The 25,438-nt window shown below is 43.5% G+C and overlaps 1 protein-coding gene across 2 annotated transcripts in view; it reads left to right on the top strand.

Annotated features, from left to right (window-relative positions):
* Positions 1–25,438, top strand: part of coro7 (coronin 7) — a 100,570-nt gene that overhangs the window by 26,058 nt on the left and 49,074 nt on the right. For both annotated transcript variants that reach the window (XM_034593637.1, XM_034593636.1), the window contains exons 8-9: positions 4,023–4,106; positions 4,608–4,690. In XM_034593637.1, coding sequence (XP_034449528.1) covers positions 4,023–4,106; positions 4,608–4,690 — 167 coding nt within the window. The remainder of the gene's footprint in view (positions 1–4,022; positions 4,107–4,607; positions 4,691–25,438) is intronic.

Below are 25,438 nucleotides of genomic sequence, written 5' to 3'. Positions count from 1 at the left end.
AATTTTTTTTTCAGACATACAGACTATGGTATAAACAAAGAATCCTATGGACTCTGATGATACTTACCTGTAGCGTCGCCAAAGGGTTGACGTTTTTGTGTATTAGTCATGGATCCCTGACTTTTTGTCTAGCGCCACCATGAGTTTGAAATTATTCTCATTATTGGTCTCAACAACTTTCAGAAAGATTCTCATCAAGACATTTTCTTTCTTTGATGCTTGCTATAGCTGCCAGGAATTAATAAACTTTGCAATTCACTACAGTATGACCATCACGACAGATATACTGTTTTATAACTTTTATGCACCAACCTGGAGTAGCAGTTGTAATTCCGTGGTATTTTTGTACAATGGCAATAGTTTTTCTATTCGTCCAGAAGAGATCTCCGTTGTTTATGACCACAGTCTTGCAAAAGTCACTGCATTCACATCAGCTTCAGTTGTACTTTGAGTTTAGTGCAAAATGGCAAATAGCATGGTAGCATCATCAGGGTGAGCATGTTAGCACACAGCTGTGCCCAAGCAGAATATGGCAAAAGTAATGCTGCAGAGATTAGGCTGTTTACACGTGTAGTATGAACACAATTGGAATCTGCTGCTGCTGAATCAAACGCCACTTGTTTCTCCTAAAAGCAGTGGCAGTGTCAAACAGACCCCAGGCAGATTAAAATAGTCTGCGCTCAGCTTGTTCCTAGTTTGGTCAGAGTGCCAGTTGTGCATTGTCTTGCCCCTGCAAGGAAATCAGCCAGTGCTGGTGATGAACAGCTCCGTGGCAATGAATTCGCTCCATGTCTGTTTATAATGTGCTGGCTTTAGTCTATCTTTCTGCTTTCCCCGCTCTTTTCTGATCGATTGCTTTTTTGGAGGTCTCAGTTTACTCTGGATCTCTCCCGTACATCTGGCCCATTTTTCAACAGAGAGACTTGCATGGACTTATCAAGGAAAGTATGAGGTCAGTTACCTGCACGAGGCATACCGACTGACTGCCGGCTGAAAAATGATCCTCAGGCACGACTTAAGTGTTTATTCAACCCAGGACTTATTATCAACTCTGTCAGTGCTTTGGTAGCGTAACTTTAAAAACGTGTTTGAGAGCCAGGTCAGTAGAGTGTTTGCTAATCCCTCTTAGTGGGTAAAGTCATTTGGGAGCACACCAGGAGCCAGAAAACATCTGTATAACATACAGTTGTTATTAGATAAAACACTGGTATGGACAAAGACGTATCATCAGTGAAAAAAGGGCTAGAAGTGCACATCTGAGAGTTTCCTTTTTAAAAAATGTGTGTTCCTGGGGGCTCCTCAACCTACCGTCCTGGAGCAGTGTCAAGTCACCTCATAGCTCAGAACGATAAATTCAGTTCGAACCACCAGTTTTTCCAATAAGCATCCATTCATCTGACTGGTGACGATTTATTGTTCATTCCTGCTTCTCTGACAGGGATGTTACAGCGCAGAAGTCTGAGCCGAAGATTTTGCAAAAAGTCTAACAGTTTGGGACATATACTTGTTTTCTCTCCAGCCTACAGTTAGACAAGATTTATATGCATTCACCTCATGTAGTTTATACAGACCAGAGGTATGTGAGGCAAATGCTCAGACCAGCATAGCTTTACAAAACTGGCTTATATGTTATCTATCCTCCCCAAAAATTATACGAGAAGAGTCGTACCAGTATCGTGTTTGTGCGTTAAGAGCATAGATTGTATATATAAAGATGGACGACATGAAAGCTCCCCAAAAGTGAATCCAAAGTGTCTCAATCGCCACCTAGTTGACTCTATAAATCCCTCCTCCTCCATGTTAATGGATGGGACATGTACCAAACTAAAAAGTCAAAGTACACATCATCTTATTTTCTCTCAGGGATGGTTTCTGTCATTGTAGGTAGTTCTTATCACACTGATGCATGTTAGTGTTAATTTTCTTGGTAAGTTCGGTTTTAATTAGTATCTGCAATACCCCCATGGCTCCATCCCCGATCTGTATACTGCGCAGACTCTGACAGGCCAAGATGCACCATTTTAGTCCAGGACATTCTGCATTTATTTCTGGATAGCACAAGGATGTGAAGACGCATTGTCCATCTTTATACACAGTCAGGAGGTGATTAGCTTAGCATTAGATAAAGTGTGGCTCAGCCCAGAAGTAAAAAGTTGGCCTACAAATTCCTCTGTTGCTCACTGATTTGTATCTTGTATATTTAATTTGTACAGAACCACAAATTATCAAGTGGTCACTTATTGTCTTGGGAGAGGCACATACCACGCAGCCCATATGAGGACATGATTGTTGAGATTCTGCATGTGCTGAGTCACTGCCTCAAGTGGTTGCTCAAGAAATGACTCATCCTAGAATCTGCATCTCATTTCTAAATACTGTATCTTTATCTGCTCAATAGATGTGATTACAGCACCCTCATGGGAAAGGGAGTGAACGTTTTTAATTCCCCTTTATTTAAATCAATAAAACAAACTGCAGTTCCCCAGAATAAAAACTCACCACCCTTATCCTCCACTTTCCCCAAAGAAATCCTGCAGCTTCCACAGACCCCTGACATGTGTGTGGCATTTATCGTCCACATGTACTCGAGTAAGAAGCACCCTGCAGAGGATTTGGGAAGAGCAAGCACCGATCATAGATTAGATCTAGACAGTTTTAAGACATTTATATAAAGTCAGAGGAGAGACAAGGAAGTGGGATTTGTATTAGAATTGATAGGGCCCACATGTGTTGCCCTTCATGCATATATATTCTTCACAAACTGGATTTAATATTCTGCGTTCATCCCCATTTGTCCAGCTGTTGGCTCCAGTTGTAGTTTTGCCAAGCACTCAGTGGACATTGACGTTATGTTAATGGAGGTTGTTCTGTTCAGCAATCTCCCTCGTGTTCTGAGGTGCAACATGGCAGCTCAAGTTGTCCCCAGTTGTTTTTCAATTTGTCATCTGCAGACATTTATCAGTGACAAGAGAATTAGGCGGCACGCTCCGTGGAAAGGTTTTGAGTGTCAAGTCGCAGAAAACAAACTCTGTCTACTTTCCATGCGCAGACGCGAGGCCACGCTCCGTTTGGTTGAGGTGGCCATAAAAATGACAACAGTAATTTGGGGAGACACAGTGAGCTTGGGGGCCGTCGGCTCCTTTTCCACGGAAACTTCATTGTTGACCCCCGTGCCTTCTGGGAAAGCTGGGTGTAACTCTAGTATTTAGTAGACAGATAACAGGGGGCTTGGTAACTGACTGCGGCTGTGAGACGTTACGAGTACTTAGGACCTGACAGATAAGCTCCAAGTGGCAAGATTTTAGTGCTTTTTAAAATCCATGTTACTTAGCGATCACACTTTTAAATAGTAGTTGATTGACAACCTGTAAGCCGGCCTTGTGGATCTCGTCTCGTCTTTTGTCCTTAGCCCTATAACTACGGTGCATTTATGGCTTAACTCAATGGCAGCCCAGTGTTGCGTACAATACATTCAATGCCCAATTAACTCACATTCCGACTTCTCTTCAGCATGTTTTCTTTACCGACATTCTCTGTTTTTAACACTCACAGTTGTTTTTAAGCCATTACCACTGACAACATGTGTCGTTTGGATTCGGGGACCACCTATCAAACCAAGCCTGGCAGCGCTGTTTTGACACGTACTCCCCATGGAAATGGGGTAACAAAGACTCCATGAACACACAGGCAGATGCGGTGTCACAGCTCAGTAATGTAAGCTGCACCCGTGGCAGAAGTCGTCTTGTCTGCTACATCAACAAAAACAAGCGCTCCTTTCATGGGACAAGTCCTGTTCCGTTCCACCACAGGGATCTGTCAGTGGCACCTGAGAATAGTCTGTCTTCCTTCCTCTCTCTCTTTTTCCTCCCTTCAAATCATTCACCCATCACCCACCCCCTCGTTATCTAGACCTCAAGGTTATGTTTGAATTTAGGAGTACATTAAGTAAGATGTGTTTGATTTGTCTAATTGTGATGCTCATGGTTGTTCCAGAGTCACATTTTTTGCCTCATTTCTCTTAGAGTGCCAAGAGTCTTCAGAGCAACAAGGATTCCCGCATCCTGTGGGCCAAAGACGACTTTTTATTGACCACCAGCTTTGATATGGTGAGTTTATGTTTTCATTGCTATTTGTTTGTTTGCAGAATTACTCAAAAACTACTGAACCGATTTCCACAAATGTTTTGTCGAGCATTGGGGCATGAGCCGAGGATGAACCCATGAAATTTAGGAAAAGATCTGCATAAACGGGCGGATCCAGGATTTTGTTCCCACTTTCTTAAACATGTTGAAATAGAGTTTTAGTCTTGGCAGAGGAACTTGTTCCCCACAAGGTGTTTTTCACACCTTGTGGGGAACAAGTTCATATATGTGTATGTGGAACATAACATCATGGCAGGTAATTAAATCACTATCCAGCATTTTTAATAATCAAATAAATGTACACACTTAAAAATCCCAGAAAATCCGTTTTTTTTGCATATTCTTTTGATTTGAAAATGTAAGTAAGTGTATATTACCATCAAAACCTCTGTATATGTACTCTATTTCTAATCTGTTGACGTTTTCTGTCTGCCTCTGTTACATCTCGTGTTATTGTGGGTGAAGAGCCGGAGCCGAGAGGTGAAGCTTTGGGACAGCAGGAAGCTGAGCTCTTCTGTCGGCTCTGCGTCACTCGGCACTTCCAGCGGGTGAGTACAGCATCTGTGTGCAACACCTAAACTGACTGACCCAGTCATGACTCTGACAGTTTCACTTTAATGTTTGTCAGTAAGTCGTGTGTTTAAGTACAAAGGGCACCTTTGTGTGACTTGACATGCTTAGCATACACTATATGTGTGTGGTATGTGGACAGTGTGTGGCATTTGCCCATGTGGAATGATGTATGGAGGGCCTCCGCACATTGTGAAGCTTCCTCGCGGCTGTGTGTCTGAACGGGCAGGCAGACCTCCCAGGGCTGTGACGCTGTCCGTCCACATTTCTGCCATTTCCTGGGTCAGAGCCACACACAGCGACTCCTTTCCTCTGTGTGCTCTGTGTCTCTATGTCCATAACCACCGTGAAGGGTCGGGCTACAGCAGAAGACACACTGACACTGCTCCCCTCAGCTCACCGCCTGTCATTTCTCCTCCTGACCTTCTCCATTCGCCTATTTTTCCAAACACGACTGCCAAGGACTGGAGGAGAGCAGGAGCGTGGCCGTGCTCCAGAGAGGAGAGGAAGGGAAGGATGGAGGAGGAGAGAGAGAGAGCAGAGGGGGTTGGAGTGAGGGCTCCTTTGTCAGATCCAGCTCATCCATTTTAGTATAAACAGGTTAGCGGGCCAAGTCACTGAAAACCAGAACTGACCAGACTTTGCAGCATGCTGTGTCAGTAAGTTTATTATCAAAAATATCACTGAGCTAAAAGAGGGAGAGTAGCACGTTCATTCTGCCTCTTCTGTGGTAACGTGCAACACAGACTTGTTCCACTCCACAGGTATTTCAGAGTCTGTACTGTACAGGCCCGTGTTTGGTTGCAGCAGTAACAAGTTAGAAGGTGTATACAAGGTCGATTTTTGTAAATAATGAGTTTAGGAAAGCACTCATTGTTTTCCCTTCCCTTTGGAATGTGTGTGTGAGTGAGAGAGAGAGACATTTAAGAGTTGACACAGCAGGGTCCCAAATAACAACCTCCGCTCTCCCTCCTCCCTCTGCCCTCATGCTCGCCACTCATCTCCATTTCCTCCACTTCCTCTTTCATTTGAGTGAGACAGATAGTTGCCTGTCTGAGTGCCTCTTTGGAATCCACCGCATTGTTTGGTGCCAGCCTGCTTTTCTTGGAAATGGAGGACATCTGATGCCACTGATGCCACTTTGTTTTTTGGAATTCCTTATCCCGAAGACAAATGTTTTTTGTGATATTCATAATAGATGTCTGGAAAAATCCCCAAATCACACAAGCTGTATGTGTGTTCTAAAACCCACAGTGTTAATAAGTTAATTTCAGTAGGAGGGTTGTCTCCCTGCAGTGCCTTTGCTTGCAGACAGAGGAATGTTGAAGTTTACTTAAGAGCCTGAAGCCAGTGTTTTGTAGGTGTGATGACGGCCCAACTCGAATTGAATGCATAATGAATTTGAGGATTTCTTCTAAATTGTCCTGCTCATCTGGGGACAAGCTGTTAAAGCATTCCTGACGCCTTCTTACTCAGCCACCGTCTGGTTTTCTATGAGTCTGTCTGCACAATTCTCAAATCCACAGAATATCTCATCATCTTGGAATTATGAAATGCATTTTCATTAGCTTTGAATTTGATTTCCTGTATTTTGATACTTTGAACGTACAATAATTGCCTGGGTGTGTGCTGCTGACCCGTCTGCAATATGTCCCATATTAAATCACTTCAATCATGCTATCATATGCCGGGATGGCGTGTCAGAGCTTTGACTACCAAGGCCGCATCCTGTCCAGATGCTTGCGGACCAGCATTGATATAAAACAGGTAACAGTCACATGACAGATGAGACCTTGCCCTTTACTGCCAGGCTTTATTTTCCCCATACCGTCTAATTTCTTACATCTTCTTTGCTGCCTTCATCCCTCTCACATCTAACTCGTCTTCTTCCCCGAATAATTTCCACATATCCATACGATTATCTCTTTGAAATTTAACATCAATGCTGCTATATCAAACTCTGGTATAGCAATTATGGATTCCTCCCCCCATTCTCATCATGCTCTTTTTAATCTGCACCATATAAACGGGACTCTTTATATTTAAACTTACTTTACACAATTTCATCCACTTGCTTGTTTTTCGTTTTGCTCTTTTTAAAAGTGGTTCCTTCCTAGACTTTACAGGCTGTTACAGCTGCTGCTACAGGCTGAGGCAGTGTTCTTGTCTGGTAATCTCTGGAGTGGGAAGCATCCAAAACACTGTCAAAATTAAACAGGGCTTCCAGAGTTAAATTAAGGGGAAAATGTATTCACTACATCCTATTCATCTAAGCACTGGCCAAACATAGACTTCTAAAGCTAAATCACTTCTAGACGTAGTCTGCAATCAGCAATCGCAGATAACAGAAATGACTGACCTCTTTCTGGGTAAAGGGCAAGGTTTACTTACAGTATACTTACTCTATCTTACTTTTATCAGTGTTTTATTATGCATCTGGAGTTGTAGTCTGGGCCTTCCACTCATGCTGGGCCTTCCCAATACTTTCCATCATTCAGCTCGTTCCCTTCAGCAGTGGGCCGTCCTCGAGTTATGTGTGTTTTCACGGAGGGTTGTCTGTGGATAATTTAGTTTCAGCTCGGCAGTGAACGACGCTGCAGATATGAAGAAGACAAAATGCAGTAATCAAAAGGGGACCTTGTCTCCATTTCTCTTTGCACTTGATAGATTAAACCATGAGCGGCAGAGGAAGCTGAAAGTCAAACAGTCCAGTCCACAAGTCCAGTCCATAGAAGGGCCTTTCGTCCCTGTCATTTTCTGCATATAAAGATGAATCTGTTCTTCTTCTTCGTCCCTCGTCTGTTTTTAATTATAATGGCCGTGGTAAACATGGTGTGTAATTGGAGCAGCGGACTGGCTTGTATCAGGTTAGCTGTGCTCGTCCACAACATTCAGTAGGACTGTTTTCTTTGGAGTGTCACAACATAAAGAGGCCCCGGCGCATGAGCCAGTAAAATGGGGTTGTGGGTGGAATATAATTTGGATGGCGAATAATGGAGGGGAAATGTTTATTTTTCGGTTGGGTTTGAAATGGAGACTGAAAAATTGAGGCATGGAAAGGGGTGTTTTTAACTGTGTAAAGGTAGCTATTACTGCACGCCTGTTTTCCATACAAGCGGCAGACACTGGAGAACAGCACGGATCTCTGTGTGCTGCTCTCTCACCTCAAACTAGTCCCTCTATAAAGCTAATTTATAATAATGAGTTTAACTGGGGCGTCTAAGCCAGCTGCAATCATTGAACTTTACGACTGGGCACGATTGCAACCAGCTTGCCGTGTAAATGTTTGAGACGTCAGAATAATTATCCATGCTCCCACGCATTAGCAGCCTCATACACAGATTCACCTCGCTCGCAGAGTTAATACGGCATGGTCATAATGATGCGCGCCTGTGTAGCTGCTTGTCATAGTGTTATAAAGCTGACAGTGACTTCTCTGAGGGTCATTTGCTGAGGATTCGGCGTGGCAAAATGATACCGTCAGAGAAAGGGTTGATTCTAACCTTAACTTCTGTAATAGTGCACAGTTTCTACCAATGTTCTGCTCCTCTACTCGAGCACTTGAACAAATGAACTCATCCACGCACACACACACACGCATCCTCCATTACCCCTAACGTTGGCGTACCTCTTCAGCCCCGTCTTTCTTCTGCCATGAGGCTGATTGGAACAGATCACTCTGACCTGGTGCCTGCCCCCTCCCAGTATCCAGCCCACCAATTGGAGAAGACATAAGCTTGTCCCTGGAGAGCCGACCCCACTGTTTTCTCAACCCAGTCACAGGTTACACAAAAAACTGTCCCTCTGAGGCAAGCAATGTTGACAGATTGTGCTGTTACCTGAGCAAGGGAGGTTTAGCAGGGGATGGATGGGAGGGCCTCAGGTGTGAAGCACAGATTCACTACCTCTGTTGAGTCTCCACAATCTATTTCTGTGTGTTTTCCTGCCAGGGTCGTGCTTAAGAGCAGGGCCCAGTCATTGGGCGTAATTGAGCCAAACTCCCTTTAATCAGTTGGATTGAGAGGAGGCCTGTGCCTCAAAAGGGAACCAGCTTTTTACAAAACAGTCCCCCCTTTTCTCCCACCCCAGCCCAGGCACTCTAAAATCAGTCCCAGCTGAAGGCTTTCCTGTGGGGATTAGGTGCAGCTGCAGCCCTGCTAACCAAACCAGACCAAAAAAAAATGCCACAGAATGTCTGAACGATAGTTTGACCTCGCGCCTTTCTACAAAGTTCACTTTCTGAGAGAAAAAGGGAGCTTTGTTGTTCGGGTTCAGCTCAGAAACTCGTGTTCAAGGTGGAGAGAAAACGGCAAAACTACAATCTTAAGGTGATCTTCAGGGTCAAGTCTCTGGGATGGCCTCGGGGGGGATGGGACAGGGTTAAGATGTGACCGCACACGCTCTGTCAAAGAACCTGAACTCTGCGCTCTGACAGTTGAAACACGGCGTCTGGAATCTGTTAGTCATTTGGGGTTTCAGTTTGTGATTCAGTGGAGGGGGAGTTCGACCGGGAAAGGAGGATGAAAACGGAGAAGGAGGGAGCTCTGAAATTCCGTCCAATGTTTTTTTGAAGATATAGTCTTAATAGCTTTTATGAACTTTTCACGGTAACTCATCGGGCAACCCCGACCTTCTTTTACTCCACAACACCTCATTGGAGAAATCACCTGAAATCTCTTTCAAGTCCTGTGATCAACTTAAAGATCAAATGTCCTATTATTCCTGGGCTCTATTAACATGTCAAGAATACAGCCATTGTCCTTCAGTGAGTCCTTTTTTTAGCCTCAGCTGGCCACGTATTAGACCTTTTGTCTTTCACTGTTTGCCCCCACTTGCACAGATGAAATGGTAACAGGGAGCTGAGCTTTTGAAGGTGCTGCTGTCTGGGATTCTAATTAAGTGTTTTTTTTGGGGGGGCGGCGGTTTAAGAGCGGAGCTTAATGGAGCCTTTCAGAACTGGTGAAATAGACATGCAAGTATGCAGAGCGTTTGGCAGCAGTTGTTTAATATAATTCACAGAGGGTTTTGATTTCATCCCGCAGGTATGTGCTCAGCACTCCAGGGATCAGAAGGACCCTTTTGTGTGAACTTGCCACAGAAGGAAAAATAGAAAAAGTCTCTCCCTCCTACCTTCAGCTGCCTCTTTCCTTCCTCACTCCCCCCTTCTCTTCTTCCATTAACCTTTACTTTTCTTTATTTTCCTTTAAGGTTGGAGAGAAGTTATCAAGGGCTCTGCATTGTGTGGCAGCTTAGAATGTCTTAATGATGTTTAGGTAACTGCACAAATGACTTGAATTGAAGGCCTTTTCTGGATCATCACTCTACTCTGTCCCAGTTTTGGAGTGTAAGACGGTGTCAGACTTCACTTTCCATCCTTAAATACAGCAGTCGACGTGCACTTGCAGCTGCAGATTTTCGAGAACATCTGGAAAAATTTCTTTTTTCCCCCCCTTTAATAAAAATGCACTGACAAAAACACTTGGGATCTTTGCCATACCCAAAGCCTTCAAACTAGTTGCCATCCCAAGTCCATTTCAGCACTTTTCTCCCAGTTCTCTGGGGTAGATATCCAGTAGCTGAGTGTCTAAGGAAGTCTGGGTTTGCGTCGAGTTAAAGTGGAATCAGCACAGAAACATGCTGCAAATAAGCATCACTGCAAGGGAATAGTATTTGTGGAGGAGCCTCCAGTAGTAGTTTCTGAGAAAATGCATTTGTTTTACAGTAATCCTTAATTTGATTATATACTGTTTTCCAAGCTTTTATGTATATCCCTGTCATGACGTTCATTACAATTTTCTTTACTCTGTATTTTTATTCATTTTGCCCTCCATGCCTCACTCTCTTTCTGTTCATGTGTTCTTTTGTACCCCTTCTCTTTCCCTAACAACTCTCTTTCAACACATGTTTTTTTTAAATGAAACGCTTGGTCGTCCCTTTCACGAGACCCGGGAACCGAAGCGCAGCAGAGCTCCTGTTTTTAAATCATGCCTCCCTTCTGGACGCCAGTCACCTCCTGGATGCCTGCCACCCCTCTCTGCTGTGGTACAAAGAACGATTTGAGCGATGGAGAGAAGTGTGTTTCCCATTAGTAGATGGTTTCCAATGCCTTGCACCCCGCCCACCCCGCCCCGCTGCCTGGCCTCTGCTGCTGCCTCTGGGACTGCTGCAGATTGGCACCCAGTCACTGCACACCTCATTGCATTGCAAAGAATATTGAGGGTACAAAGGGAGCAATATATAAAGTGCAATGTTGATGCACACTGACAAGCAGGAGTCGTTCATGTCCACATAATTCATATGAGTAGACTTTTATATATAAACATATATGGGTAATACACACGGGAAGGACTTAGATCATGATCTCTTCCTTGCTTTAAACTTTCTGTCAAAGGTTGATCTTAATCTTGTCTGTCACTTTCATCACTTTTACTTTTATCTTTGTTTCTTACTTTGCAAACCATAAACTCCTACTATTAATATAGACTCTTATCACAGGTTTGTTTTGTTTCCATCATGTTGGTGTTGTCCTCTCCTAAAGATAGTTCCAGTTATTGCCGAGTTCAGCAGTGTCGTCTTGTTTCCTAAAAAATTATACCAACTTTGTGATTTGGACAAATGTAATTCAGTTTTTTCAGCTTAATGATGGCTTCCATCTTCCTACACCTAAAGAGATGTCACACCTGTAATAGATTCACCTTCAGCCTTAACCTAATACAGCATGAATTAGTGATGAAGTGATACACACCCGTGCAGTCAATTATCTCAGCGTTTGATCACCGTTGCCATTGTTAACTTTCAGATCCAGCCATACAGTCCAAATACTTGCAGCCAATCCCAGTTGCCAATAGTGATGGCAAAGTTAATATCATAATATCTCAGACAATGACTTTTCCCCATGCGTAGCTGGTCTGTGTATTATCGGCACAGCAGTCATGCACATCTGGAACTATAGCAAAACCGGCCTGACTTCCCTCATTGTTTAAATCGAGTTTGAGTGAGCGGTCTTTTCCTATCACTTAACAGAGAGAGCAGACAAGGTGTGTTGTCTGCTCATTGTATTCTCTTTTATGATTTCCATGATGGAAACCAGTGTTCCTGGGACCGTCCTTGGAAGGCCCGCTGTCTAAAAAGAAAACTCGAGGAAAGAAAGAAGGAAATTCTTTATTAAAGAAGCTTCCCGATTGGTTGGTGGCAGCCGGGAAACATTCTCCTCGCTGATGTCACTTCCCATGTGGGCCCTATTTGTCGGCCCACACTGTGGAAACATGTCAGCGCCAGTGAGGCAGGAGTAATATGCCACGGTTAGTTTAATCGGAAAAGTGCTGAGGCATGCTGCTGCTCATTGTGTGTGTGTGTGTAATTTCCCAGTGTGTAATGTTTTCATTGTGTTGATGCAGCAGACTGTATACAAACACATGTGTACTGTTATATGTGTTTGTCTCCATGTGTGTATACGTGCATGTATGTTGGTGAGTAGTACATGGACAACAGAGAGGAAAAGAACAGCATCACCGCCAGATCTCTATGGAAATGTTATGACAACAAAAGCTGCTCTGCACCTGCATGGCCCCTCTGCTTTTTCTGTCCAAAGCTGTGTGAGTGTGTGGGTCTCTGAAAGAGCACTTGGTGTAAGCAGATTAAAAAATGTCATCAAAATGTAATTGGTTGGAGAGTTGAGGAGGTAGTGGTGGTGGTGGCCAGGAAATAATTTCCCCATTGTGCAAAGCATCTTAGAGTGGGGTGAAGAGAAGAAAAGGCTGAGGACCCTCAGGGGGAACTCCAGTTGGTCTTTAGTCTCTTCAAGAATCCTCTGTGGACCTTTCGTCTCTAACATCCACTGAAGGTCCGCTGTGTGAGGCCAGCTAACATTATTTCAGCGAGGTCAATTAGTCAGCCAGCTATTGTATGGACGCTTTGTGTGAGGAGGGGGGGAATCGGGGGAGTGAGTTGGGGACAATTGGGAGGTAGAAGTCTTGCAAAAGCTGTGTGTAAGCCCTCTATTGTGCCTGAGCCATCTTTTGTCCAAAACTTGTTTCCTATGGCAGAAAAAGATGATGAGGAAACCGGGATTCAAGTTTAACTTTAACGTGTCCTCAAAACTAATTTAGCAACTTAATCTTCTTTGTTGCAGAGTACTGTGACACATGTTAATTTGGGGTTTTAGGCTGAAGATGGACGTGCCAGTGTTTCTGCAAACACTGGTGGAGGCAAACAGACCTAGATGGATGGTTGTGAAGAAGTGTTTTGCTGTCGTGTGCTGTCTCCCATAAAGTGTGTGAGGTTTCTCACCTGTAGCTCCCTAGTTATCAAAAAGTGGGTTCTGTCCCCGGGCCATTATCCAGTGTATTGTGTTTTGGTGAACATCAGGCATGAGAGATTTTGCAATGCCATTCACGGAAATGTAGGGACATTCTGCTTGTGTGTGTGTGTGTGATGAGGGCATGTAGGGCACAGGTGTCTCACACACAGCAGTCCAACCGTGAGCTGGAGGGCCTGCATTCCTCCTAACAGTCACACACACACACACACACACACACACACACACACACACACACACACACACACACACACACACACGCCTCTTCATACTTGCTGTCGCACTCACATTTACATGCCTGGACGGATCCGCCATTTCTTTACCTTTTTCAGCACACACAGACCATCACCAAACAGCATTCATCATCACTCAGTGGGGTTTGACAGTCAGAGTGACACGGACGTAATCATCCATGTCTTTGTGTAGCCATGCATTCAAGTAGAGCATAGGTGATACTTCATAAAACACACATGAATTCCACCCCTTTTTTCTTAGTTCAGTTTAGTTTAAATTCATTTTACCTTTGTGATGGAGCACAGTGCCACTCTCATTGATTGGAGGGACCAGCATAATGACTAACTAAATAAATAATAGTAAATGATCAGCTCCCTTTGAATTTCTATTATCCTTCAACTCCAGGAACTGTACTTTATCCCCTTTAAAATGGACATTGTGCTGCTGCTGTGTTGTACGTACATATTTACTGTATCCTGCTGTTTTTCCTTTCCAGTGGTTTTTTTTATATATTCAGGCTGTGTAGATTGGGTCTTGGTGAGAAGGTGAAAGAGTAACAGCTCCACAAAGCACCTTAGACAAACATGTTTGTCCAAAGAACTAGCTTGGAGAAAGAGGGAGGCCCAGTTGCGGGGAAATATTTAAGGGACCACTTGTTCCTTGTGGAGGCCAAAAGGACAAAGCTGCTGAGCTGCTGGGCCTTTCTCTCTGACCTGCTTGGGTGGTGTGCAAGGGAAACAAACTTTTCATCAGCACTGGACTGAAGAAAACACGGGCATGATGGATGAATGGCGATAGAAATGTACAGACGCGTGCCCCGATGAGGTGTTCTGTATTGTTCTCCACACATCCTGGCCATCATGGTCCATCCACGGTCCACTGCTGCTGTGAAGCTGTGGGGACTCACAGCTGTGAGCTGGCAGGCTGTGCACCTCTTCACGGTCAGCTACAAGCTAACGACTGTGCAAACTAACAGAGGCACAAATTCACTCGATCACGCCAACTATTTTTTTAATGCCCAGCATTACTAAGTGGTGAACGTCTGACCTCATCCAACCTTCTGCCCTTGAGAAATTATCCTCTGCTGCTCTGTTCAGTGTTAGTTAGAGGAAGACATCATGTCCCTTCAGTGTTTTCTGGAGCAGTATTTGTCTTTTCTCTGAAACAGCGTTGGTCCGTAGCTTTTTGTTTTTCACTCCAAACATTTTACTTTTTTATTAAAGTTTTTACAAAATATCTTTCTCAACTGATATAGCAACTTCCATGTTGCTTCCCTAACCCTAATCCTCTCTGGAAAAACATTTCCAAGATCTTTCAGAATCTTCTGCCTCATTTTATGCTTGTGTGCAAGTGGAACCTGAGCGTTTTTGTAGTGACAGAGATGATTTTACTCTTTTATGAAAGTGTCTTTGCTCCATTTTGACCCTGCACCACTCTCATACCCAGTTTTACAGCTGCTGGTAGTATTAAGGCAAGGGATTTTGTGCAACGTGTCATCTTACAATGTCTTACAGCCAAATTGCTATATAAACCTGTTGTTGAATGAAAAGCCTGCAATCATAGTGGGATGGAGAGAGCTGCTCTCACCTCGAAGGCATTTCTTTTGGTTGTATACGCAAAAAAGTTGTGTCAAAGATCTAAAGGTCTTGAGAGAGAATGTCAAATTCTTCCTACCCTCTCACCTCTGCACACCATGGTGAGGTTCTGCATAAACTGGTTATTTGATTATTGGTTTCGGGACAGTTACAAAAATTGTTCTAGTCCTCCCAAATGTTGGCATCCAACAGGTGTGTTCCCAGGTGGCTTTAGATGCTTTTCAACAGTTATCCTTCAGAGGTTTTCAAACTGTGAGGTCCATGTCCATGATAGTTGTTGTTAACGTCCATACTCCTTCTCAGAGACATAACTCTGCCTCTTTTATTCCCGGAACACAGACATTTTCCACAACCCATTCATGTAGAGACAGTAAATGGGGGGTTGTTTGGCTGAGGGGGAGGCCACAGTGGCATGAGAACCCCTGAAGTAAACTGTCCTTTCTCCGCCTTTTGCTTTTCCTTTATCCAAGTATCTAAAAACCTTCCTTTTCCTATTCGAAGCCTTTGCTGTCACACTTGTTTTTCTTCCCTTCTCATCCTCTGTCACCTCTCTCTGTTTTGACCGTGCTGAAGAAGTGGATGCAAGACACTGAGACGGGTGGAACGGCCACTGCTTGCCAACCACATGCTGCAAAAACCAAGATTGTTAAAAGACATATGGCCTTGGAATAACACACACGAACACACACGAGCATCCCTCAACTAAAAATCCACAGTGATTTGGAGCAAGTCCCATAAAAATATGGAAAGGAAGGGATGCTCGGTGAGACCGAAAGAGAGGCGGACCGAAAAAGAAAGGGACAGAGGGAAAGAGAGACAGACAGAAAGAGAAATGGGGGGAAAATGTGTTGGCTGCTGAGGCGGAGTTGGCACCGCATGTTCTGCTCGTGACCTTTAGTGGGTTTGTGTAAATTATATCCCTTACGAGGGAAAATATGTGGTGGTTGAACTGTAGAGACCCCCTCCTCCTATCTTAATTTCTGTCTGCTGTCGTTCACTCTTTTGCAGGGGTTCTCCATCCATCTTTCTGACCCCCCCTTCCATGTCTTCTTGTGTCACTCATCAGGACTTCCTCCTTATCTTGCTCACGATATTCATTCCATTGTTTTATGAAGTTGTTTTCCCTCCATGGTCACACCATAATAACTGTCCTTATTTCATCCATTCATCACCTTGTCCTTCTCAACCCTCTACTTTCGTGCCCTCCCACTCCTCTCCTTACTCTTTCTCCCTCCCCACAGTTATGCTATTTTCTGCTGTGCCTGGAGGATTCATTTAGCTTGTGGTCACTTGGGAAGTGTTGGCTACATTAGCTGGGGGGGGGGGGGGGGGGGTCTGTTGAATCGCTACCTTCTGTTAGCCACAGTGGGCTTCATGCAGGCTGATTCAGACTTTCCACTGGGGTGAACCCATCGACATGGGGTGCCTACTGGGATGCACGGCCGCCGTGCCCACACCCCCCCAGGCCGCAGGCCGGGCTGGCAGGCACCCACACAGGCACGCGGCGTCAGCCTGCCCAGCGGGTGTCCCTGCTTGTGTTTGTCTTGTGTGGTGGCTAGTTTCTCACTGTGATGTAGTGACCATAGCACCACCCATCCCGACACACCACCCTGTGTCCAAGAAATGCCCTCTCCGACCCTGACCAACCCTGGGACAGTTTTCGGCTGTAAGTGGCCTTTGGCGTCCGGCACTGCCACTGGACTGGTTCACAGGTCAGCTGTGGCTGTGGGTCCACATACGGTGAAGAGCTTAGGCGATACTTAAAGGGCCATACTGGTGGTTTTGTGTGTTTTAGCTCATGAAATACAAATTGTGTATACTTAAAATTACTTCCTATCATTTACCAAAACATACCGTAAATTTTTAGGCTGACTTGTTTTTTCCAGCATGAAAATTACCTTGCATAGAATTGATACTTGCATCAGATAACTAATAGTTTCTTGTGGCCATTTAGACCATTTGATTTTCATGTAAAAAAAATAGGTAATTGTTGCTTCAATGCTGTAAATTCAGCTGTAAATAGGTACACTTCTGAAAACACTTGGTAGTGCCTTGAACATGCTTATTATTCAAATGCTTTTCAGTGGCAGACTCTCAAATCCCTGCTCACAACTAAGGACTTGTAACTTTGGAACTTTGACAAACCATGACAAAAGCCTTGTCCACTACACTTTACCCCCATTTTCAGCTCCTGTTGCAGCCTTCCAACTTTGTGTACGACCATTTGACTGATTCAGACGGGTGAGTTTTGTGCGCTTGTCTGGCCACTGAGAGACAATGGACCAATCTCAGATGTTGCAGTCTGCTTCACCAGAACATACAGCTATGCCGTTCGTATGGTGTCAGTTCAGTGCAAAAGTATAAATCTGCCCTAAGCCATCCAAAACAGGGGGTGATCTCTTCTTCTTCTGCGGTTTCTTACAGTTATTCCACCATGTTTTGGGACTTTGAATTATTTGCTGCCTGAGGAGGTTTGGACTGAGTTGGGAACCATTGTTAATGGGGTCCATGTACAGTATCACAATGCATATGATACTTGGACAGTTGTCTGTGTTTTCATTTTGACAAAGTTGAAATTCATCTAAGATGACAGTTAGTTTTTTGCTGTCATCATTTTTTTCATAAGAAGCTCTGTTCACGTTGAACATATTTTGTAGAACCTTATTCTTGCTCTGAAAGAGGACCACGTAGACGAATATATCCAGGATTGTGTGTTTGTCTCTAATCAGCCCAAAACGTCCTGAACATGCAAACCAGCTTCCTAATTACCAGACAACAGCCAGTGAAAATCAGCCTTATCCTGGTCTGCTACCCATTTCCCAGATCACCACTAATCAGCACCCAGACACTTGCGACTGTCCAGACCTTCCCTGCGGACAGGATTAGGAGATCAGCACTTTGTGCTGTTTGAGTATAATGACTCAATCCAAAACACCCCCTTTCCTCTGTGTGTTATTAACCGTGAGGAACAAACAGGTGTTTGTTGGCCGGAAGTTGATGGTCCAGTCTTGTAGGGTTAGAGTTCACATGCAGGGGTCAGAGGTCAGGTGGCCTCAGCCCTGTGGCAGCAGGATGTTTGGGACACAATTAGCGTGACTGATGTGTATGACTGAAGTCAAGCTTTGTACCAGAACACATGCACGTGCACAGATTGGTTTTACACATTTTAACTGGTTATCCTCATAACTGTCATCCTTATAAATATGCCAGAAGCATATATTTGTAATGTATGAAAACTCTTCAGGGAAGTGCAAGAAACTCCTAATCCACGTATACATGTAGGGAGGGGTTCCTCTCCACAGAGACAACATGAGCACCTACTGTGATGAAAAGGATTACAGACACTAACCGTGCCTGTCACCACCCTCCACTCACCACACATGTAAGCACACACACAGGATTCGCCTCTAGTGTACGATTTAAATCCAACTTGAACAATATACACATATAAGTGCCGACCTGTAGTTTCCTCATTCCTGCATTATTTTATTTCGACAATGTGAGGTACTCCTATTTGTGTCAGTAGATCTTTTAATTCGAGTGGGATTTTTTATTTCTCTTTACTTACCAGTACCCATAATATGCCCACCCACGTTCCAGCATAGCTCAGCTCAGTTTGAGCTTTCACAGGAGCTCCAGCCACAAACAATGTGGAATCTGCAGATGTGTATACACAGCACGGACATGATGCAAGTAGAGTTTGAAAGTTAGCGCAGGATGTGTACACAGCAGCGTTTGATGAATGTCTGCCGCTGTCTTAAGGGGGATGTATCAGGGGCCTGACCCCGAGTCTTCGGCTGGCTTGCTCCTTGTTTGTGTGCTACCTTGAAGTTATGTTATAAAGTTAGTTAAACATGTTTCGGCTGTTGTGTTTTGGAAGTGCTGCTGTATGTTTGAGAAATATAAGAAATGGAAGAATGAAATTAAAGTATTTTTGGTTCGGTTCATGTAAAATTAGTTCCAATACGTAGGGCAGATGCCTTGCGTGTCTCCTATTTAAATATGTGCAGATCATGATCCAAAAGCTGTATTTTCCACTGTGGCTTTTATGGTGTTTTGGCCATTTTTTTGTTTTTAAGATTTAGCTGTGGCTGCAATTCTACAACAGCAGGGAGCTGCTGCAGTTAGATTCATATACAGGAAATAATGCTTAATAATGCTTAACAGCATGCCCAGACTGAGCAGCTGCTTACTTGAGCTGAACTCAATGCTACATTACTTTTTATAGCCTGTCACACGCAACCATAGATCCCTTATTTTAACCTTATTTGAAGTGCCAGTGTTTGTATGTGTTGACCGAATGGGTCCTTGCTGATGTGGTAAAATGAAATAATGCGATGAGTGATGTTATTTTAATCAGTGCCTGATCAGACTCCAGATCTTCCTCCCCTGCTGCTGCCTCCCCTCGCCTTCATCTGGTACATGTGAGGCCCCTTGCCGTGACAAATGAGCAAAAGCCATGACTTCATCATGATCATTTTAATATGTTGCTGTGTCAAGTCGTGGGAGGTTAAGAATGGTTCATCCTTTGTTTCTATTCTCTTTCAAAGTCTATGTGCAAACTCATAGACTGTACATAAAGATGGATGGTGAGTATCCACCTCCTCTCACTATGCAGAAATGATGCCAAAATATCTTGAATACGAATGCTGCCATCTTGTGCATTTTAATCGAGAGTCTGCGCATTAGCGATCAGGGGATGGAGTAGCATCAAATAACTAATTAAAAATAAACTTACAGGAAAAATGAACACTTGAAAACATCAGTGTGATAAGAACTAGCTGAAATGACAGGAAAAATCTTTGAACTAACATGGGGGAGAAAAAGGGGTGTGACCTATACTGCAGCCAGCCACCAGGTGGCGATCAATATGCTTTGGCTTTACTTTTGGGGAGCTGTCATGTCGTCCATCTTTATATACAGTCTATGGCGCAAACGCACAATCCACTCAAAAAATGATTGGAATTTTGACTTTCTCTTAAACTTTGTCTTGATTTTCACTGCTGCCTAATGAGAATTTGACACAGAGCTCCCCTGTGTGTGTTTACCTGCAGTAAATATGTAGTGTAAACACTGCAGTGTGTGTTTTAGTTCCGCTCCCTGGTCTCTTTGTGGCCTCAGGCTGAGAGTTAAGGGTCATAAACATGGATGGCTTTTCACTTCTTTGCCAGTCTGTAAAAGTTACATTCAGTGCATCAGTTGTGATTAAAAACTGCTTTCACATAACAAACAGGGCTGTAACCAGAGGATGATTTTAAAAATGGTCAGCTCCCCTTTACTGCCACTTGTCTTGTTTTCTTGTTTTCTTGTTTCCTTTGCCTGGAGATGATGGAAACGTTGAGGTTTTGGAACCCTGACAAAAAAAGAAAGGATTGCATAAAGCCTGAAGCTTACCAGACCCCAGTGTGGCGACTGTAACTGTTGGTGACATTCACTGAAGTTCACTGAAGAGTTTTTTAATTGAAGTGTACACTTGCCTCCGGCGTTTGTAACTACTAGCTCCATGAACAGCTGCTCAGGCCTTCATCACTTCTCGTCACAGCTGTTTTCTTGCAAAGGTCGTGTGAGGGAAGAACCTTTCTCAGGGCTTGTTGAAATCCAGACGTGAGGACTTTTGAAAGTTTCTTCACCACCACAGTACATCTCTGCATTTTGCTTTGAAATGTACCGCTCCGGTTGTTCACCTCAGAGAAATGACATGTAGAATTGTAATTGTTCTCATCAATGAGTTGTAACTTTACATCCAAATAGTTACAGCTATTTTTATTCAGAAAAAGAATGGGCCAAGAAATTGCATCTTCCTGCCAGTAAGCATTTGGGAGAGCTGTAAACTATTCATACGCGTGCTTATTCTGCAATAACTGGATGTGATTAGTTTAAATGACAGCCGGATACGCTTGAGCTAATAGCTTCATCTGCCTGTTTTATGGAGCTTATTTGGATTTGACAGACTGCATGCTTGATTATGGAAGTTTTTCTCAAAATGTGCAAGTACTTTACCCCCACCTGCACCCATTCCATCCACAGCAACCTCCGCTCTGTCCACTGCAGCCTCCTCTCCTCTTCGTTAATACCACATTACTCGTTTGCTTATGCTTTTCTGAATAAATAAAGCTCCCCCCACCCACTGTCCCTCCATTCCTTTCAAATGAGAAGCACTTCGGGTTGCTTTCCAGGGGTGACAGGCGGTTCTGTTTAGGTGCTCTTTAATTCCACTGCTCTCTCTTGGACGTGCGCGCACACACACACGCACACACACTCAACACCTCCCCATTTGCCCCCCCTCTGTACCTCTCGTTAGTACATTTCCAAAGACGGATAAGCTTTTCGGTGCATGTGGCCGTGCTAGGGCTCAGCCAGTAACAGCACCTCCTCTCCTCCACCTCCCCAGCATTTCATCATTGCTCCACCTCTTAATTTGATTTAATTCTTTCCATCCTTTCCTTCTTATTTTACAGTGCTGGTTAGATCATCTCTATCCATTTTGGGGTTTCATCATTTAGATTTATATTTTTGCTTCGTGGCTTAACACCTTGTGCTTAATTGTGAAGACACTTACACGAATAAAAAAGCTATGACACATGAAATGAAAACGGAAAACTCTGAAAAGCATGTAATGGGCACTTTAACTAAATTTGACGTGTGACCCAATTGACTTGTCTCCCGAAGACTTGGATCACGTCAAGTCTCTCAGCAAACAGTGTGCCATTAAATTTGAAATCATCACAATGGAAAAAGTATGTGGTTAAGACCCGGCATCTGTTTTTGTCTTTAAACAAAGTTTGCCATGACCAAATTTTCCTTATACTACACAAGGTTATCTACTCACAAGGATTTTGAAAATTGGACTCTCAACCATTAATAAATAATGGCAATTATTTGAGCAGAAATAATTTGTCAGCCATTTAATTCGTTTGCAGCTTTTTAATAATTCTTAGTCATTTCCCGGCATAAATGCAAAAGTGAATATGCAAAATAAGCAAAACCGACATTTGAAGACGTCACCTTGGGATCTGGCAAGTTGTGATGGGTAGTTTGACATTTTATAGACTTAATTATAATCAATCATTTAAATGAATCTAGCTGTGATTCATTTATAATGATGAGTTGAAGTTATAACACTTTTTTGTCGTTACTGGCAAAACTGGACATTTATAACTACAAAGAAATGGATAAAATGAGACAGTCAGATTAAAAGAAAGCAGCAGCCTATTGGATAAGGTGTCATATTTTTAAATCAGAATGTGGAGTCGGCCAGCTTCGACTCATATTCATACAACTTCAATACTCAGATTAACTCCTCTTATACATTACTTACCATAGGTTGCATTGTCATCTCCAGTGTCGGTCTCACTGACACAAACGACGATGGGATAGAACTCAATACCTGCATTGGGGAAGTCATGCTGCCATTTGTATTTATAATGTACCGAATAGTACATGAAATGACTTGCATGTGTCTGCTAATGTGTGATGCCAAGAACTAACCAAAATCAAAATCCTCCTCGTGCTCTCGTTTCCTGTTTTTCTCTCTCTCTCACTTCTCATCTCTCCCCGTCATTGGTTTTAGTCAGAGCAGCATCTGGGCCACCTGCTGGCACTGACTGTCAGCTGTGTGGCATGAGAGGAACCGGTGGCATACCACCCCCCCCCAATCTGCTTTGGGAACTTCAGACAGATGTAGAGGGAGGGAAAGTGGGATGTGGGGCAGGCGTATCGGGGTGAGCGCTGTAGGGAAGCGAGCAGAGGCCAAAAACCGGAGCCAGAAAACCAGGTTCCAAAATCAAAGTGGTGTGTTTTCTCTCTACTCAGCCCTTTCTGCTCTTTTACTCTCTGGTGCTACAATTCTTTCTTATTTTAAATCCCAAGTGGTTGTTGAGAATGCTCAAGAATAATATGATGATTTCTGATGGGAGATATTTTAAAACGGTGGGGGTTGTTGGGACCAGCAAGTTTTAGAACACCCCATTTTTCTTATATTTATATTTCTTATGTTTCATCAGTGTTTGGATGATTGTTGATTGTTTGTTAATCAGCAGGATTACTCAAAAACTACTGAACAGGTTGTGGTGGAGGGGTGGGGCTTGACCCATCAAACTGTGGAGCGGATCCACATAATGTGCGGTTGCAGAATCTTTTTTCAACTTTCTTTAACATGGCGAGATAGAGCGTTAGCCTTGGCGGAGGTACGATTTATCCGAGTGTTGACTCGACACTGTTGCTATGAATGTGTTGCTCCTCCATCATTTGAAGCCACCACCGTCTTTTTCCTCACCATTATTATTGCAAGATACAGCTCTACTTCCTGCAATACAGGGTTTTCCTTCATCTATTTCCATTGCTACAGAAGAGCTGTAAATTAACCAATACCTTAACATTGCATTTAACAGCTTACCTTTGTGCCATTTAAGGTTATTCACAGGACTTGAACTCCTTAAGTTTCAATATAATCAACTAAGATGAGTGCTCTAAATGTATTGACCATAGAGGACATCGCTCAGTTATTTGCATGCCATATTTTGTCAGGTCTATTACGACTTGAATGCGTCATCTTATGATTTTTTTGTGGAGTTAATTTCATGCCCTCAACTGCTGACTGTAAATACTCCTGGCTGAGGTTGGAGAGCTGGTTTGAGGTTACTGCGAGGTCAGCTGTGCTGTGTGGACAGGAGGGTTATTTGGAGGATGGAAAACAGAGGGACAGAAGAGAGAAAAGAGACAGAAAAAGTGATCTGAATAAAAGACTGAGAGGTGCAGAGGAGACACATCAACACATTGTCCTTGGCTGCCTCCTCGCAGGCCCCGGCTTTGGAAACGTTTTGGAAACAAAAAATACAGAGTGAGGGAGAAAACGAAAAGACAGGGGAGAAGGGAAGGAGTGAAAAAAGTGAAAGACAAATATTTGCTCAGAAGTAAATTTTAGTAATAATCTGTTTGGATTTTTTTTTTTTGTGGGGGGGAGGGGGGGTGATAACTGGGGAAAAAGGTCCCTTGAAACAACAATAGGGGCCATTGAGCAGGGCAGGCTAAGTGTGAGTGTTAAAGTTGGCTCGCGTCCAGGGACCAGGTCTGTCTTAACAACAGGGGAAGAAAAGAGAGACTGTTTTATGGAAGAAAGGAGCACACACACACACACACACACACACACACACACACACACACACACACACACACACTCCCTCTGGTCTCCCTTTCCTTTTCTCATTCACATACATGAACATTTACAGATGCCTGGAGAGAGACAGGACAAAAACATGCATGAGTTCTTACAGCCAGAGGTCTTATCTGATATCATCTATAAGTATCGTATCTGACCTTTTACGAGGGGCCATTCTATTATGCGCACATATGTTGAAAATTAAGTCCCATTTATTGCCTTCCATTTTTTTTTATTTGGCAAAAGATGCTATAGCAAGCAAAACTCCTCCACTCATTTCCCTTTAAAAAGTGTGTGTGTGTGTGTGTGTGTGTGTGTGTGTGTGTGTGTGTGTGTGTGTGTGTGTGTGTGTGTGTGTGTGTGTGTGTGTGTGTGTGTGTGTGTGTGTGTGTGTGTGTGTGTGTGTGTGTGTGTGTGTGTGTGTGTGTCGGGTTAATGAACATTCAAGAATTCGGGACACATGGGGATTAAAATAGTGCAGGAAGGAGAAAGAAGTTAAAGCCTATTGACCTCCTGCGGGAGTACATTGTTTCTCCTGTTTATTTCACCAGGAAGTTTTCTCTCTCTGAGCAAATTGATATAATGGGGCCTGCATGACAGGAGTGGTGCTGTTTTATGTGTTTGTGTTGTTAGCATGGAACCTTGCACAACTGCTCCCGGCTGTTAGCCAGTGTACTGTATGTGTGTGTGTTTGTTTGTGGATGTGGGCGTGTGCGTGCATACTGCATTAATTCCCTACCACCAACCCACCTATAAAACACATGGGTGGTCAGCCTGTTTATTGTGTGGGTTTGCAAACAATGCTCGCCCATTAGGCTTGGACCAGTGAGTCATTCATAAATGGTTAAATCCACTTTCTACATTGACCTGATTGTTCTCAATCATTATCATTATTTCCATTTTGCCTCGAGCTGCCTGTCGTTAGGGAAGAAGTCCAAGTGACAGCACATGACTTTATACACTGGGGGCGTTTTGTTTTTTTGCAAAATATTTTTTGTCAAACTGTTGGTCATGAGTATTTTAACACAGAAAGCAAATATTACGTGGTAATATTTTTTTAAGGTCATTTTCTCTGAGCTTTTGCAAAACAAACCAGTCACTGTACACTGTACAAACCAGTGACAAACCAGTCACTGTACACTGTACAGTGACTGGTTTGTACAACAACTCACCTCAGATCCACTCCTTGCCTCTTTCTCTGCCTCCTCAGCTGCGCCTCTAGCATCTCCAGCAGGACTTGTACTATTGACATCTTAAAATATGTCCTGAACGTCAGCTCCTGTATAACACAATGCGTCTCTTTCTCTGTCTTATAAAATGGGAAACGTTCTCTTGTTTTGTTGAGCAGGAGGACAATTCTTCCTCACTGGATGATACCTAATTTTTCATTTTCCTAGAAGAATTTTCACAAATTTTAAACATG

The sequence above is a fragment of the Hippoglossus hippoglossus genome, chromosome 8, assembly GCF_009819705.1.
Source record: "Hippoglossus hippoglossus isolate fHipHip1 chromosome 8, fHipHip1.pri, whole genome shotgun sequence".
Classification (NCBI taxonomy): Eukaryota; Metazoa; Chordata; class Actinopteri; order Pleuronectiformes; family Pleuronectidae; genus Hippoglossus; species Hippoglossus hippoglossus.
This window is presented reverse-complemented; position numbering and strand designations above follow the sequence as displayed.